This window comes from Parambassis ranga, chromosome 18 (assembly GCF_900634625.1).
Source record: "Parambassis ranga chromosome 18, fParRan2.1, whole genome shotgun sequence".
Classification (NCBI taxonomy): domain Eukaryota; kingdom Metazoa; phylum Chordata; class Actinopteri; family Ambassidae; genus Parambassis; species Parambassis ranga.
The window spans coordinates 13,016,487-13,032,666 of NC_041038.1; the positions used below are offsets into that span (position 1 = coordinate 13,016,487).

Here is a 16,180-nt window from a genome sequence, read left to right on the forward strand (position 1 = left end):
CCAGATTTTCACCCAAGGTCTGAAATTTAATCTTGTGAAGTCTTAATTGTTTTTTCTTGATCATTCCGGAGAAGTGTTGAGAGTAAAACACTGCAATCAGAAGCTGAGTCTGTCTTTCTGCTGGGCTTGGATAGCTACCATTGTTGGCACTACAAATCCTGCGATAAGTGCTGCTCAGTTTGCCGCCATGTTTGAGATGCCTGCACCTTCTTGTTGTAGAAAACATGGGGAAGTGTGTTTTCAACGATGCTTGGCTTGATAACTGATTTTCGCAGCTGGTTGCAAGCGGTTCCCACCAAGCTCGCTGTAAACTTTGCAACAGGACCATCCAGTTAGTTAGGGACCTTGGGTGTAAAAGTGCTTGAGTCTCACTCCAAGGCGGACAAACACCAGCTTGCTATCACCCAGTTTTGTCAGTTTTGTATGTCACCCCCTCCGCCCTCACATTTGACAGTGCCTGGTCCCTCTGGACTCCAGCTCAGTGTCACTACCACTTAGACTAACGACCTTCAAGCTACATTTGGTTCCAACATCAATGCTTTGCATATAACAGCAGTACTGCATTAGCATTAGCAGCATCTTGTTTCGGGTAATGCGTTGTGTTGGGTCTAAAATTTAATTCACAATGGTCTTGAAAGGTCTTAAAGTTAACTTACTAAAACCTGCAAGAACCTTGTTGAAAACAAAGACCTGCGACCAAACACGTAATATTTAGGTTAAGGAAAAGTAGACGGATGTGTCAGCCTCAGTCAGGAAAACACACACTGATGCTAATCTGTTAACTAGCTAGATAACATCATTAATCATGTTGAAACATTTAGTTGCATACCAAATTCAGGGCCAGTCCACACAGTGGACAGGTGTGTCCTTCACAGACCCTTAGCTTCCTGTTTTATTATGATGCACTGCTTCTGTTGCCTAGCAACCTGCTTCCATTTAAAAGTTTACTCATTAGCTGTAAGAGGACGATTTCTGTTGTTTTCTGAGTCCGACTCATGGCAGGAATCTTGGGATATGTTGAATGATCCACATGTTGCAGCCTTCGCTGCCAGGATCAGGGACGAGACACATTCAGAGACATGGGACAGCCATGTCATACCTTTCTGGTCTTCAGATGCATCCTTTGAAGGAAGCAGCGCCTCAGCTGGGGCAGTGTTGTGTTTCAACCCGCCAACCCTAGGATGTGGGTTGGTCCAAGCTTGGTTAGCTTGGCTCATGGACCACAGGCAGTCCTGGTGTTACGCCATCTTCAGTGACTAATCCGCGGAGAGCTGACTGAACTGATCTCAGCAGGATGGTCTCAGTCTCATCGAGTCTTTTTTCTTCTTCTGTCGCCCCACAGATACCGGAGCGAGGATAAACCACACCCCCACCCCCCTCCTCCGACATTAGCCTACCCAAAACAAATCCCGCCGTCCAGACCCTCGAACCCATCCTCCCCTCACCCCGCTTACAGATCCAGGGCTCTCCAAGGGTTTCTCGCCGGGTTCTCCAGAGGGTTCTCTGAGGTGTTCTGGTACGCTCCACACGCCTCTGGGCCTCAGACCTTCATGCGTCTCCCAGCGGCAGAGTCCACCCACACCTCCACCCACCACACCACCACCACCACCACCACCACCACCTCTACCATGAGCTGTGAACAGGAATTTGGAGATGGCGCCCTGGGAGTCACGCTGACGCTGCGCCTCCTCATGCACGGAAAGGTGAGCATCAGAAACCTGATGATGAAGAGAGTTACCAGGGACCCGTCCTTCTGAGGGAGATTTTATTCATGCAGACATCCCAGTTTATTTCCTGATTTGTGTCTTCACCTCTGTCACATGACCCTTTCCAAGCAAAAAATCACATGATGGCAAAGAAGGAGAGTTTGAGAATAAAACATTTTAAAGCATATATTCAGAGAAGATCATACTTAGATTAGCATGAGGTGTCCTGTGCCAAATACAGAGCTTCTGATTGGCTGTCTGCCCTCTGAGGCTCACCAGAGTAACATTTCCTGTTTCTCTCTCTCCACAGGAAGTGGGGAGCATTATCGGAAAGGTGAGTTCTGTTCCCTCCACACTGCATGAGAGAAACACAGCAGCTGTGAGGTCACACTAGAACAAATCTCTGGAAATATTATGTATTTAATTTAAAGTGCAAATTATTGCATCAAGTCTTTGAGCAGTATTAAAATAACATTTACATAACATCCAATCATTCCATAGTGAAAATCCGAGGCATCGTCAGACTCTGGTTTTCTAAAATTAGCGTGCCGCTCGTGATAACATTCAGCATAATCCTGCTACAGCGACATAAAGTTGCCATAAAATATGCATTAATAGTGTGTAAAATTCCCCGTCAGGCCGTGTCATCCCAATCTCTGCTGTGTGAAAAGGAGCTGCTCTCGAGGGATGCGAGTCAATTTAACTGTGGATGTGTTAAATAAAACCCTTCCAAATATATCACAGCTGAGCCAAGTGAGATAATGACCGGTGCCCCCACTGCACATTCGCTAACCCACAATCGGGGCTGACTTCCTTCAGCTTATATATAGATTCCACCCTCATCACTTCCACTGTGTGGTCTATTAGCTGCAATCTGTGACATAAAGATGGCATGAAAATTACATTACTGTGTTACAGTCTGAGGAGGAGGCGGCAGCAGAGATTCCTCCAGCATTAACCCAGCCTGCAGACCAGAGCTGATGACTGAAAGACACCCAGCCTGCCTCACACATGGGGGCACATGTCAGAGGAGATGAATGTTGTGCAGAAACAAATATATTCCTGATGTTTATTTACACGCAGCAGTGTATTTCCTCCCCTATATTCACACATTAGTGGCACCAGCCCTGGCTGACTGGTGAAGCTGCTGGAGGGCATCCCGCTGGCGGCTGATTAGCAGGCAGAGTGTCACTCATTCAGCCTGTTCTCACGCACTTTTGCAGTCACCTCTTCAGAATTCTAAACTCTTTCTCTTATGATGGCAACGACATTTTTTATTTGGGCACATGTTGAAAGTCATTTCAGTGAAGCGTGGTCGCTGATCATTCAGCCCGTGGTTATCATTTGAAATCAGGCTTCATGCCTGCAGCATGTTTTTTTCTGTAAAATAGTGATGGAGAGTGACACAACTGTGGAAAAAGAATGTTGGATGGCAATGAAGGCGTGGTGGATCTGACTCCTACATTGGCAGGGAAAATGGCCGATGGTGGTGTGCATAATAAAATCAGACTTTCACATAGTGTGGGAGGCTGTCGGCCTATTGGATAGAAATGTCATTTATTTTTTTAATATCATCACATGTTCCTTTTAAAAATACTATTTTTTTACTTGCACATATATTTGTAACAACCTGACCTGGACTGTAGTTTAGGAAAACAGAAACTTTGTCGATGGCAGCAAAAAAAAACCAAACCTGAGCAGAAGTGTTTTTCATAAAGATCATTTGTGACCGAGCAGCAGCCTGCAGGGCTGAGGAATGAAGCTCAGTGTCGACAACTGCAGGTTCACCTTCGGCCTCCGGAGGGAGTCAATCCACAATAACTTTAATGTTACAATACATGGATCACAATTAACTGTGATTAAATATTTCAGTCAGTTAACAGCCCAAATCTGAAAATGAAATACTGTTGCAAAACCAAGTACACAAACTGGGTCAAAGATCACAACACAATCTGGTAAAGATCAAGAATGATGGCGGCTGAATGTGCAGTTTGACAAACCAGGCGGCAAAGAGAGCAGACACCACAAAGTGAAACAGGAAGTACAGACAGAACCCAGAGATGGTTCATAAACCTTCTGTGTGTCGTGAAGCACTCGTAAAGCTGTAGGTTTCAGCTGTGTGTGTCTGTCTTCTCTCCACAGAAAGGAGAAACGGTGAAGAGAATACGAGAAGAGGTAAGAACCTGCCGCCCTCCCCCCGCCCTATATATTCTTTCATCTGTCTTCTTCTGCCTCCTATTAATCCATGACAAGCTGTCAAAGGCAGCTCACATGCTTCCTGCTAATGGCAGCAATACAAATCCACGCTGAATGTGTGAGGAGGTGCAGGCTTCACCTCCATGGTAACACGCAGCACTGATTAAAGGTTAAATATCTGAAGGTGTGTGCAGTACTGTTGTTGGGATGTGTGTGCTGATGTCTTTACTGTCAGAAGGCTGTAAATGGCAGCAGGTTGTGAAGCTATAGGCTCCCTGAGGAGCAGCTGTCGTCTCTGCCGCATCTGAAACCATGGCGTTGGTTTCAGGTAGTGTTACACAGTACAATGCCTGCACTCAGTGCATCTACTGACCAGCATGGCACCAGGACAACATGAGAAGTAGTCCTGCAGAGACACAGCAACTGAGACATGAAGCCCAACAGGAAGTGCCATAAACTGCAGTTCCCCCTGTGGCCACTAGAGCAGAAACCCTCTGTGTGGAGTTTGCAGGTTCTCCTTGTGCCTGCGTGGGTTTTCTCCGGGTACGCCGGCTTTCTAAAGACGTGTTTGGTCAGCTGGTCAGATACCACTCAGAGATAAATCCAGAGATGCTGTTTCCAAGGCCTGAAAACATCAACGTCTCGCTACGTTTTTCTGTTGATGACAAAATGTGTACGATGATGCAGCGGCCCTAATAACGTCTAAAACATCAGTCTCTCCTCACAGAGCAGATTCCAGTCCACTTCATTATTTCTTTCCTCTTCATGCTGTTCACCTCCTGGCAACACACTTCATTTGCAATCAGGCAGCGCGCTGCAGCTGTATGAATACTTAAACATGTGGATCTATAACTTCAAATGGCCTGCATTCATCTGGCTGCAAACAGAACACAAGCATCTGTTAATGTGTTCCACACCTGAGGTGAATACCGAAGAGTTCCATACAGGAGTCACTCAGAAGAGAGTTACTGTAAAGCCCAGATTATCCCTGTCCAAACATCCAGAGAGAACTGTATCACTTCATAATGTGTGTGTGTGTGTGCACATTGACTACCTAATCACACACTGAGGAAACAGGGACGTGCTGTTGTGTCACCAAATGTTGCTGCTGCAAAAAAAAATAAAGCCCTCAGCAGCACGAAGCAGTGTGAGGATGTTCTTTGACTGCAGAATAAAATGGGTCACATTAGACCTTCTGGTGTATTTCAACAGGAAAACAATGTGCCACTCTGCTCTAATGAGCCTGAATGTACTCAGTTAGTCCCCCTGCTCGCCTGCAAAGATGTTAAATAATAAGCCACAAATGTGTTCTGGAGGGAGACATTATTTTAGAAATGTGTGTCCTCGGAGAAAGAGCTTGAAGATGGCTGCACATGAATCAACAGCGAGCAGAGACAGAGAGGCGTTTATCCCTCAGTTCACCCATGAAAATTAAAATGAGAATCTGCTGATGAATGTTCTGCAAAAACACTCTCTGCATACTGACACAGCACAGACCTGGGGATGTTTACTTCAGCCTGTTCATGCTGCTGTGAACACGTCCTGACAGTAAAACACAACTGTACAGCGCATCATGTTCCAATATATAGTAGTGACGTGATGGACATTAATTCAAACTAAGCTCCTTTAAATCCACCGTCTGATTAAATCATCATGAGACGTACACACAGCAGAACCCCCTGATACAGGAGTGTTATTCTTCATTAACACGTCCAAACACACGCTTCATCCTCAAGTCTGTAAAACAGAAGGAATCACCAGACGTTGAACTTTCTGATGGTCCTTCAAAAATGAAGCAGTGCATGAACAAGAATCTGTAAAAACCAAACTGTCTGTCCTCCTCAGCAGCCAGCAGGAAGCCATGATGGACTGACCGGTGAGCAGCAGTCACAACAGTCTGACCTGCAGCTTGTGGTCAGCATGTGGAGCATCATGCTGGTTGTGTCTGTACTGAGGGGCAGGTGAAGGAGGAGGCCAGGAAGGACAAACACAAACCTTTTCAAAATAAAACTGTTCAACCTGAAGGTGAACAGCTGTAACTAGAACCACAGGCACCCTGTCAAATACACAGTAATCCACACCCACAGAGCACAGGCTGTGTGGCAGAGCAGGAAGCAGCCATGTTTAATACACATTTCTCTACGATACGAGCTCACAGTTCACACACTACGTCTTCTTCTCATTACTCTTCTTTATTCCCCAACTCACTGCTTCACTCACTGTGTATGCAGACTGACAGATCACACACACACACACACACACACGCACACACACACACATTCAGGATCCAGGAAGCCTCTTTTCATCAAGTCAATAAAAGCATCAATGTCAGGTTGCTGCTTTTCATAATAGCTTCACTCACACAAACACACCAGCACATATGGTCACACACACACACACACACACACACACACACACACACACACACACACACACACACACACACACACACACACACACACTGGCAGCATGACTCTAATAAAGCAGAACAGAGCAGAATAATCCAGTTGAATGGCACAGCCGTCCATCCTACTCTGCTCCAAATGAAGAGTGATGAAGACAACACAGCACGCTCAAACATGTGCAGCTGTTAGGAGGAGGAGGAGGAGGAGGAAGATGGAGAGACAGGAAATATAAAACATCAGCTGTGTGAGGTTCAGGATGACCATGAGGGCCGAGCGGCGTGGAAACTCTTCCTCCAGGACAGACGACAGTGTGGGGAGGAGGGATTATAATGGAGAGAGGAAGAACAGAAAGAGGGATGAAGAGGGAGCAGGTCGCAGGGTAATTGATAGGATCGGGGTTAAATAGGGACGATCAGAAGGAGGACAGGATGGTACGAGGAGAGATGGATGGACTGAGTGTGACACAGACAGAGGAGGAGCTGTCGATAAATTAATGATAGTGATTAGATGAAAGGGAGGGAGGGAGGGAGGGAAGGGGATAATGGCAGGGTGAGGGATGAGGAAGAGGGGGAGGAGATGAAGGAGGGAGGGGAGGATGAAGGTGAGGTGGAGGAAGAGTGTACATGTAGTTAGAGAGGGATGAAGAAAGAGAGAGAGCGAATTATAGAGGCAATAAAGAGGGAGAGAGAATTATTCCATCATTGCTTTATTACCAGCACACACACACACACACTGACACACACACACTCACAGACACACACACTGACACACACACACACACACACACTGACACACACACACTCACAGACACACACACTGACACACACACAGACACACACACTGACACACACACACTCACAGACACACACACAGACACACACACACACTGACACACACACACTCACAGACACACACACACACACACAGACACACACACACACACACACTGACACACTCACAGACACACACACACACACAGACACACACACACTCACAGACACACACACACTCACAGACACACACACACACTGACACACACACAGACACACACACACACACTCAGACACACACACACTCACAGACACACACACACACACAGACACACACACACACACACACTGACACACACACTCACAGACACACACACACACACAGACACACACACACTCACAGACACACACACACACACTGACACACACACACACACACAGACACACACACACACACTCAGACACACACAGACACACACACACTCAGACACACACACACTGACACACACACACACACACACTCACACACACACACACACTCACACACACACACACAGACACACACACACACTCAGACACACACACAGACACACACACACTCAGACACACACACACTGACACACACACACACACTCACACACACACACACACACACTCACACACACACACACACACACACTCACACACACACACAGACACACACACACACACACTCAGACACACACACAGACACACACACACTGACACAGACACACACACACCAAGGGAGCATATTCGTTCTATTTTCATAACAATGAGAGCAGAGCGCAGTCTATGGAGGATAATATGGCATAACAACAGGAAACACACACATTATACACATGACACACACACACACACGTCAGCCTGTGTGTGTCACATATATGAAGCGTGGTGGTGTCTGATAGACCTCAGTGCTTTCACAGCATACAGAGACACTCGCTTCTTTTCAGGCAGCACTAAGAGTATAAACAACAAAACCGTAATCTGGATTATGAGCTATACTGCAGGCAGCCAGCAGGGGGCGATACGATGTGTGGGCCTCTCTTGTCGTCCATCTTTATTTACAGTTTGAACTTATAGTGATGGGAGGTATCGTTTAGTGACAGAAACCAAAGAGAATTCCGTTGTTTGGATTCATGTCCATGTTAACATGGAGGTGGGCGGGGCTTATGATGCATACTGCAGTATCAGAGCCCGACCAGGAGGCGGGGCTCCTCGTCACGTGTCTGACACGTTAACACAGGAAGCAGGAACCAGCCTGAAGCTGAGCTCCACCCACTCACACCTCAGTTTCCTGCTGACTCCGCCCGTCCTCTTGCGTCATTACTGCACTCTCCTCAGATCTTTGCACCACCGTGTCTCTCTCTCCTCTTCCTCACTGTCCTTCTCTTCTGGCCCTTCACCCTCCTCCTCCTCCTCCTCCCTTTAATAACACTCTCTCTCCTCTTTGTCTCCTCCTCCTCCTCCTCCTCCTCCTCCTCCTCTCTCTCCCTGATCTCCCCTAATATTTTCATTTCCTCCTCTGGTCTCCTTCCACCTCTGCCCCCCCTTTTTCTGAAAACTTCAATTTACTACAGAGCTCTTCTCGTCTGCCTGCCTCCCTCTCCTCCCTCTCCTCCCCTCCCTCGCCTCCCTCTCCTCCCTCTCCCTCCTCTCCTCCCTCTCCTCCCTCGCCTCCCTCTCCTCCCTCTCCCTCCTCTCCTGCCTCTCCCTCCCCTCCCTCTCCTCCCTCTCCTCCCCTCCCTCTCCTCCCTCTCCTCCCTCCCTCTCCTCCCTCTCCTGCCTCTCCCTCCCCTCCCTCTCCTCCCTCTCCTCCCTCCCTCTCCTCCCTCTCCTCCCTCTCCCTCCTCCCCTCCCTCTCCTCCCCTCCCTCTCCTCCCTCTCCCTCCTCCCCTCCCTCTCCTCCCCTCCCTCTCCCTCCTCCCCTCCCTCTCCTCCCCTCCCTCTCCTCCCTCTCCCTCCTCCCCTCCCTCTCCTCCCCTCCCTCTCCTCCCTCTCCCTCCTCCCTCCCCTCCCTCCCTCTCCCTCCTCTCCTCCCTCTCCCTCCTCCCCTCCCTCTCCTCCCCTCCCTCTCCTCCCTCTCCCTCCTCCCCTCCCTCGCCTCCCTCTTCCAGCCTCCTTGTAATCCCTTTCTCCTCCTGCATCACAGGTGAATCTCCTTCATAGTGAGGAGCAGTGGTGAAGTGTTCTGCTCCTCTTCTCTGTGGTCCACATGTCCCTCCCCCACTAATGTGTTTTCTCTCTCCTCTGTCGTTCCTCCCTCTCCTCCCTCTGTTCCATTAACCTCAAACACCCCCCCTGCCTCACCTCCACTCCTCTCCCCTCTTTCATGACGTTCCTTTTCATAATCCTCTCATCCCCTCCCCCCTTGCTTCTTGTCTCATCCCAAATATGATTTTACCACACCCCCCTCCTCCCCCACCTCCCCCCTTCCATCTGGGTCTGGACCCACAGAGCAGCGCGAGGATCAACATCTCAGAGGGCTCCTGTCCAGAGAGGATCATCACCATCACAGGGCCGACAGACTGTGTGTTCAGAGCCTTCACCATGATCACGTTCAAACTGGAGGAGGTACACACACACACACACACACACAGACACACACACACACACACGCCTCACTGACTGAAGTGTGTAACCTTTACTTCCTCCACCGCTGCTCTCTGGCAGGATGCCATTTATTATATGTCTAATGGGATTGTCTGACCTCACACACACACATTTCATCAACAATGACTGACAGTAAAAGTAAACTAAACTATAGTCACTTCTATTTTGGAGATTCATATATTTAATATATATATTTTCTTTTACACATTTCACACACACACTCTTTACATGTGAGATATATGTGGGAGGTTGATGCTACAAGTGTCGGCTGTATATATAACGCTCTCCTCTTTCTGCTCCTCCTTTCCTCTCCTCCTCCTCCTGTTCTCCTCCTCCTCCTCCTCCTGTCCTCCTCCTCCTCCTGTCCTCCTCCTCCTCCTGTCCTCCTCCTCCTCCTCCTGTCTTCCTCCTGTCCTCCTCCTCCTCCTCCTCCTGTCCTCCCTCCTCCTCCTCCTCCTGTCCTCCCTCCTCCTCCTCCTCCTGTCCTCCTCTTCCTCCTGTCCTCCTCCTCCTCCTCTTCCTCCCCTCCTCCTGTCCTCCTCCTCCTCCTGTCCTCCCTCCTCCTCCTCCTCCTCCTGTCCTCCTCCTCCTCCTCCTCTTGTCCTCCTCCTGTCCTCCTCCTCCTCCTCCTCCTCCTCCTGTCCTCCTCCTCCTCCTCCTCCTCCTCCTCCTGTCCTCCCTCCTCCTCCTCCTCCTCCTCCTCCTCCTCCTCCTCCTCCTGTCCTCCCTCCTCCTCCTCCTCCTGTCCTCCTCCTGTCCTCCTCCTCCTCCTCCTCCCCTCCTCCTGTCCTCCTCCTCCTCCTCTTGTCCTCCTCTTGTCCTCCTCCTCCTCTTCCTGTCCTCCCTCCTCCTCCTGTCCTCCCTCCTCCTCTTCCTCCCCTCCTCCTGTCCTCCTCCTCCTCCCCTCCTCTTGTCCTCCTCTCCTTCAGCTGCTCCTCTAATCTTCACTGTCCTCCTCTCACTTTGATTACCTCAGGTAATAATTAACCACTTGATCACCTGATCTTAATACGTTTGCTTCAATCAATTAGTGGAGCCGGACTCTGGGCCTCGCTCTGTCTGCTGTGTAAATATCAGTGCTGGCGTGTCTGGACTGCCCGTCAGCTGGACGTGGTCTGAATAAAACACTCTTCCTCCTGCTCCTCCTCCTCCTCCTCCTCCTCCTCCTCCTCCTCCTCTTCCTCCCTCTACCCTCCTCCTCCTCCTCCTCCTCCTCCTCCTCCTCCTCCCTCTACCCTCCTCCTGCTCCTCCTCCTGCTCCTCCTCTTCCTCTTCCTCCTCGTCCTCCTCCTCCTCCCTCTACCCTCCTCCTCTTCCTCCTCCTCCTCCTCCTCCTCTTCCTCCTCCTCCCTCTTCCTCCTTTCGCGTGTTCCCATCAGAGGAATTGACGGGCAGCTCTGACACAGGAAGGCTTTGATGACGCTGTGTGAGGGAACACGTGTGTTAACAGGATGTTTTGTGAGGGCGGTTGTCAGGCGTGTTTGTCTGCTCTATTTCTTTTATCTGAATTTCTAGATAAACTGGAGGGAGACAGAACCATGAACCTCATGTCAGATGAGATCTTCTTCCTCCTGACTCACTTTCTTTAATGGCCTCTGCTCCTCCCTCTGAGCCCGCTCCTCATTCATCCACACGTTTCTCTCTCTTCTTCCTTTTCTGTCATCGTTCTTTAATGGCGCCCGGACATCTCTTCATCAGCAGCTCGTTCAGTTCTGATTCTTTCAGATCTGTGATACTCTAGCTGAACATCTCCGTCCTTTGAGACGTGCATATCGATACCTCTGCACATGTCGCCTGCATCACAACAGAAAACTTTATGTGAGGCTCCGACTGTCGCCGTGTCCTAGTCTACCTGAACTCCAAATACAGGCAAAGGACGGTTTGCACCGCCCACTTAAAGGGGTCATGAACATATCATGAAATTTTAGGTATGAATATAAACCAATGAAATGAGTTAAAGATGAAACACTTCCAGGCATAATGGACAGAGCGCTGCAAACATCACCATCATCGTCTGTGTTTCCTCACAAAGCTGCACATGGTGTCCATGTACTTTTGTCATGCAGTCCCTATGAATACACCATCTCTGCTTCACTCTGCACTCAGCAGCTTTTACAGACTCTTCTCTAAAAGGATTTTGTCTCAAAGGGAAACGTCCTCATTCTAAGAATTGTCTCTTTAAGAACACGTCCAGTTCGGCTTCATCAAAAACATCCACAGACGGAACAGAGTCAGATTAAATGTGATTAAATCCAAAGCAGAAATGAATGAAAGAGGCTGGTGAGGAGGAGTCCAGGGCAGAACGTTCCCTCCTGTCTGTGCAGCAGCTCTGAGTCTGATGCTGCAGGCGGCAGCACGTCCTGTTTGCTCTCCGGTCTGTGTGTGATGAATAAACTGCAGACACACACATTGTGCAGGTCCAAACACGGGTCTCCTCTCTCTCTCCCTCTGATTCCAGTCATTATTTAATCCCTGATGGTGCTCCGTCTCTTATAATCTGTATTTTTCAGTCTCATTAACTTCTCTCTGGACTCTTCCTTCATCTCTGCATCTCTTTCACATTCTTCTCTCCAACTCATTTCATCATGTTTAAATCCCCTCATTGGCCCCAAATCTAAATCTGTCCCCTCCTCACGTTTTATTTCCATCTTGTTTTCTTCCATTAGGATCACTAAGACTTAGGCAGCAGCTGTCTGGATTTCATTTCTCAGCGTGCGACACGCTCTTAAACACTTCCCTGCAGCCAAACCCGCTGCAGCACGGTGTGGCAGGCGTAGAACAGAAGCAGATCTCCATGGCTTCAGCTTATAGACGTTTTCTGGCTTTTCTCTGAATATCAGATCTAAAGTAGGATGTGGCTGAACGTTCTTGGAACAGTGTTGGTCTGCACACATGAAGCTGTAACACGGCTGCAGACGGACCTTTTATGTACAGCTGGAAACTTCATACAAACTGTGAGGTCTGAATAAATGACCTTTGACTCCGTGGATCAGTGGTTTCTCATTTATTCTGTAAATGAGTGTCTCAGTCTCTAATCCAACAAAACTGCAGCACAACAATGTCAGATCTATTTTAGTGCCACGTTCCTCCTTTCATTTATAAATACACATCACGTCCTCTGACCTGCTGCTTTTTATCTCTTTGATATCGTCTCTTAAACAAACAATGAAAAGAAAAGTGAGGCACGGATCCACACAGACCAGCTGCCGTGCAGGACTCTGAACTCGCCTCTTTGTCTCCTCCTCTCAGGACCTGGCAGCTTTGGTAGCAAACGGCACCGTGACCAGCAAACCTCCCGTCACCCTGCGGTTGGTCATCCCGGCCAGTCAGTGCGGCTCCCTCATCGGCAAAGGCGGGTCGAAGATCAAAGAGATCAGAGAGGTGAGAACCGAGTCACATTTATCGTCTTCATGTCAGATATGTCCACAGTCCAGACATATCTCACATGGATGATGCACATGAATCTGTTGAGCTCAGTTTAAAAAAGAAATGCATCAAATATTATTAGTTTTTGCTACTATGGATTTACTCATAAAATGATCCTGCTAGAATGTCAGAGTACTCAAGATTAAACAGATTGTCTATTAATCTGTGTAAGACACACACCAAGGTCAGTCCTCACTGTGGAATAACCAACAACATGTTGGTGGATCTGTTTAATGTGAACGATACCTTGAGAACTGCTTCTTTTAAGGCCAATCACATTAGCCTGGCAGTTTCCATAGCAACCAGAGTCAACTAACAGAGACCTGAAGAAGGTGAATGGGAGTTCACTCCACATGCATTTAAATGTCCAGGCTACACACTGAAACACAGTGTGTGTGTGTGTGTGTGTGTGTGTGTGTGTGTGTGTGTGTGTGTGTGTGTGTGTGTGTGTGTGTGTGTGTGTGTGTGTGTGTGTGTGTGTGTGTGTGTGTGTGTGTGTGTGTGTGTGCGTACAGACGACAGGTGCCCAGGTGCAGGTCGCAGGTGACCTCCTTCCCAACTCCACAGAGAGAGAGGTGACGATATCAGGGAGCCAGGACGCCATCATCCAGTGTGTTAAACTCATCTGCACTGTGATCCTAGAGGTATGTACCAGAGTGACGGGGTGTGTGTGTGTGTGTGTGTGTGTGTGTGTGTGTGTGTGTGTGTGAGAGAGAGAGAGAAGTCACAGATACAGTAAATTATGATACAAACGTCATATTAGCATTACAATGAAGTTTAAAGACCCTGCTGGTCTTCAGTATGAAAGGGCACAATCAGCATTCATTCCCAGGTCACATGACTCCTCTGCTCCGGCTCCCATTGGTCTGTGATCCCTGTGCAGTAACATGTAAAGGCGGGTAGCAGAGGCTACATGGTGGAGTCACCAGAGTTTGTGAACAGGATTCGTCTTAATTAATGAACAGTTGGATCGACACTGATCAGATGTGTCTGTATTTCAGAGAAGAAACTTTCATTAAGGATGTTTTCAGTAAGCGGTGAGGCTGCGAGCTGCCGATCACGCTCCATCCCTTCACACCAGCGCTCTGTCTTCTTTGTTACATCCAGCTGCTCACAGTCCTACGTTCAAGGTTGTGATGCTGCTCATCTGTATCTGAGTTGCCACGACAACCGCCTCCATCCTCCTCACCCCGTCCCTGAGCAAACTTCTGCGCTTAATAATTAGTGAAGTCTGAGCATGTTTCCTGATGTTCATGCAACCTGATGCTAATTCCACGCCACCACAGTGTGATGATGTCACACTCAGTTTTCTTCCAAATGGAATCTGTGAGATGTATAATTCAGGATTGCATTATAATTAATCAGACTGCAGTCATTAGGATGAGCATGGTCCTGGAGATTAGACGATGGAATCAAAGGCTGCGGGGGCTCATTGGTATTCTGAGTGCTGTAATCTGGGAAGAGAGAGGAGGAGGAGGAAGAAAGAAAGGAAATAAAAACGCTGACCGTAGCTAAACCAATTCACTTTCAAGTGCCGGTGCTGTCTGTCAGGGTGAAGTCCCGTCTCTGTTTGATCTCCAATAAGAAATCTTTTGATCTGCCGTGGTCCTCTGTTGTCTCCTCACCTTCACCCAGTGCATGCTGGGATACAATGCACCCACACTACAGCAGGATAAAGGAATGATCAACAGCTTCCTGCTCTGTGTGCACTGCAGGTGGCATGTAGGGGATATTCATCTGATTATTTCTGATTTTCATATTCATACTTTTACTACTGGACTCAGATTAATGATAACATTATACATACTGTTTGTATACTGCAGCATCACTGCACATTAAGCAGTCTACAATCCAATCCATCTTTACAGACCATTCATGAACAAGTCCGTTATATCAGCCTCTGTGTTTGTTTTAGTTTGTGAAAGGTCTCGTCGACCACATACATGTGCAGGCTCTTTAGCAGGACACTCGGGTTTGCTCCCTGTTTGGGAACATTATGGTTTAATAGAGCCCGAGCATGAAATGTGCGAGAGCTCTAATAAAATGCATGGAATTATTCTTTCTTCCGTGTCATTCGACGCAGGTTTGAGCCCCTGAACGTGCACGAAAACGTACCAAATTTGGCACACGGGTCAAGCTCGCGAAAAATGGTGCAGTGACTGCCACTTGCCAAATGACTCTACAGCACCCCCTAGAATGTAATAAGCTGCGTAACAGCTACGGCCATGACAATCGGTACACAGATGTATGACCTCACTCCAGGAAACATGCCTTTGGAAACAAGTTCCACCTCCTGCAGGGCGTCGGCCATCTTGGAATAACCTTGCCATTTTGCATTTCTCGCTTGTCGTATTTTAACAAACTCCTCCTCACAAGGAAGCATCAGAAACTGCAGTTCCTCCAGCGTCCACTAGAGGCTATCTCTAAAAGTAAGTCCATACTGTCAGACCTCCGTGTCAAACTCGGCCTGCTTCACATCCTGACATACGACACAGCCTCACGTTTACGTTTACGGTCACTCTGAGAGCAAACGTTAAATGTGAACACGTGCAGGGAGACTCCTCATTTCACATGACACAAAGTCGTCCTGACCAAGCGGCAACCTTCGGGGCTCAAAGTTGAAGCCCATGCGGAAGTGTCAAAACTTGTAATTCACGCTGCAACAGCTGGGGGTTGGCTCCAAAAGCGAGTAATTTCCCATAGACTCCCATGTTAAAATGGCCGACTTCACAGCAGAAAAGAACATGTTTACAGCCTGGTACAAAAAACCACTCTGGTCTCAGATGATAGGTTCTCTTCTAGTGTCAATTGTAGGGGGGGTGAATTTTTTTACAACTCACTCGTTTCAATGGTATTCTGACTTAAAATTACGCATAATTATGGGCGTTGCCGCTTGAGTGACAGACAGTTGACGTATCACAGCGTGAGTTTCCTGCTTCCACGATCGCCCGCCCCCCTAAACCCCGCTCGTGCTCCCCCTCTTTGTCCATATTCGGAGTTTTAGTTGACGTGACGCTGCCAACATGGCGGCGGTCATCAACGTCCC

The 16,180-nt window shown here is 48.3% G+C and overlaps 1 protein-coding gene across 2 annotated transcripts in view; it reads left to right on the forward strand.

The window, feature by feature from the left end:
* pcbp4 (poly(rC) binding protein 4) overlaps window positions 1-16,180 on the forward strand; it is a 73,609-nt gene that overhangs the window by 40,662 nt on the left and 16,767 nt on the right. For both annotated transcript variants that reach the window (XM_028429489.1, XM_028429491.1), the window contains exons 3-8: window positions 1,343-1,703; window positions 2,017-2,040; window positions 3,849-3,881; window positions 9,553-9,669; window positions 12,958-13,089; window positions 13,650-13,778. In XM_028429489.1, the coding sequence (XP_028285290.1) occupies window positions 1,551-1,703; window positions 2,017-2,040; window positions 3,849-3,881; window positions 9,553-9,669; window positions 12,958-13,089; window positions 13,650-13,778 (588 nt within the window). In that variant the 5' untranslated portion in view covers window positions 1,343-1,550. The remainder of the gene's footprint in view (window positions 1-1,342; window positions 1,704-2,016; window positions 2,041-3,848; window positions 3,882-9,552; window positions 9,670-12,957; window positions 13,090-13,649; window positions 13,779-16,180) is intronic.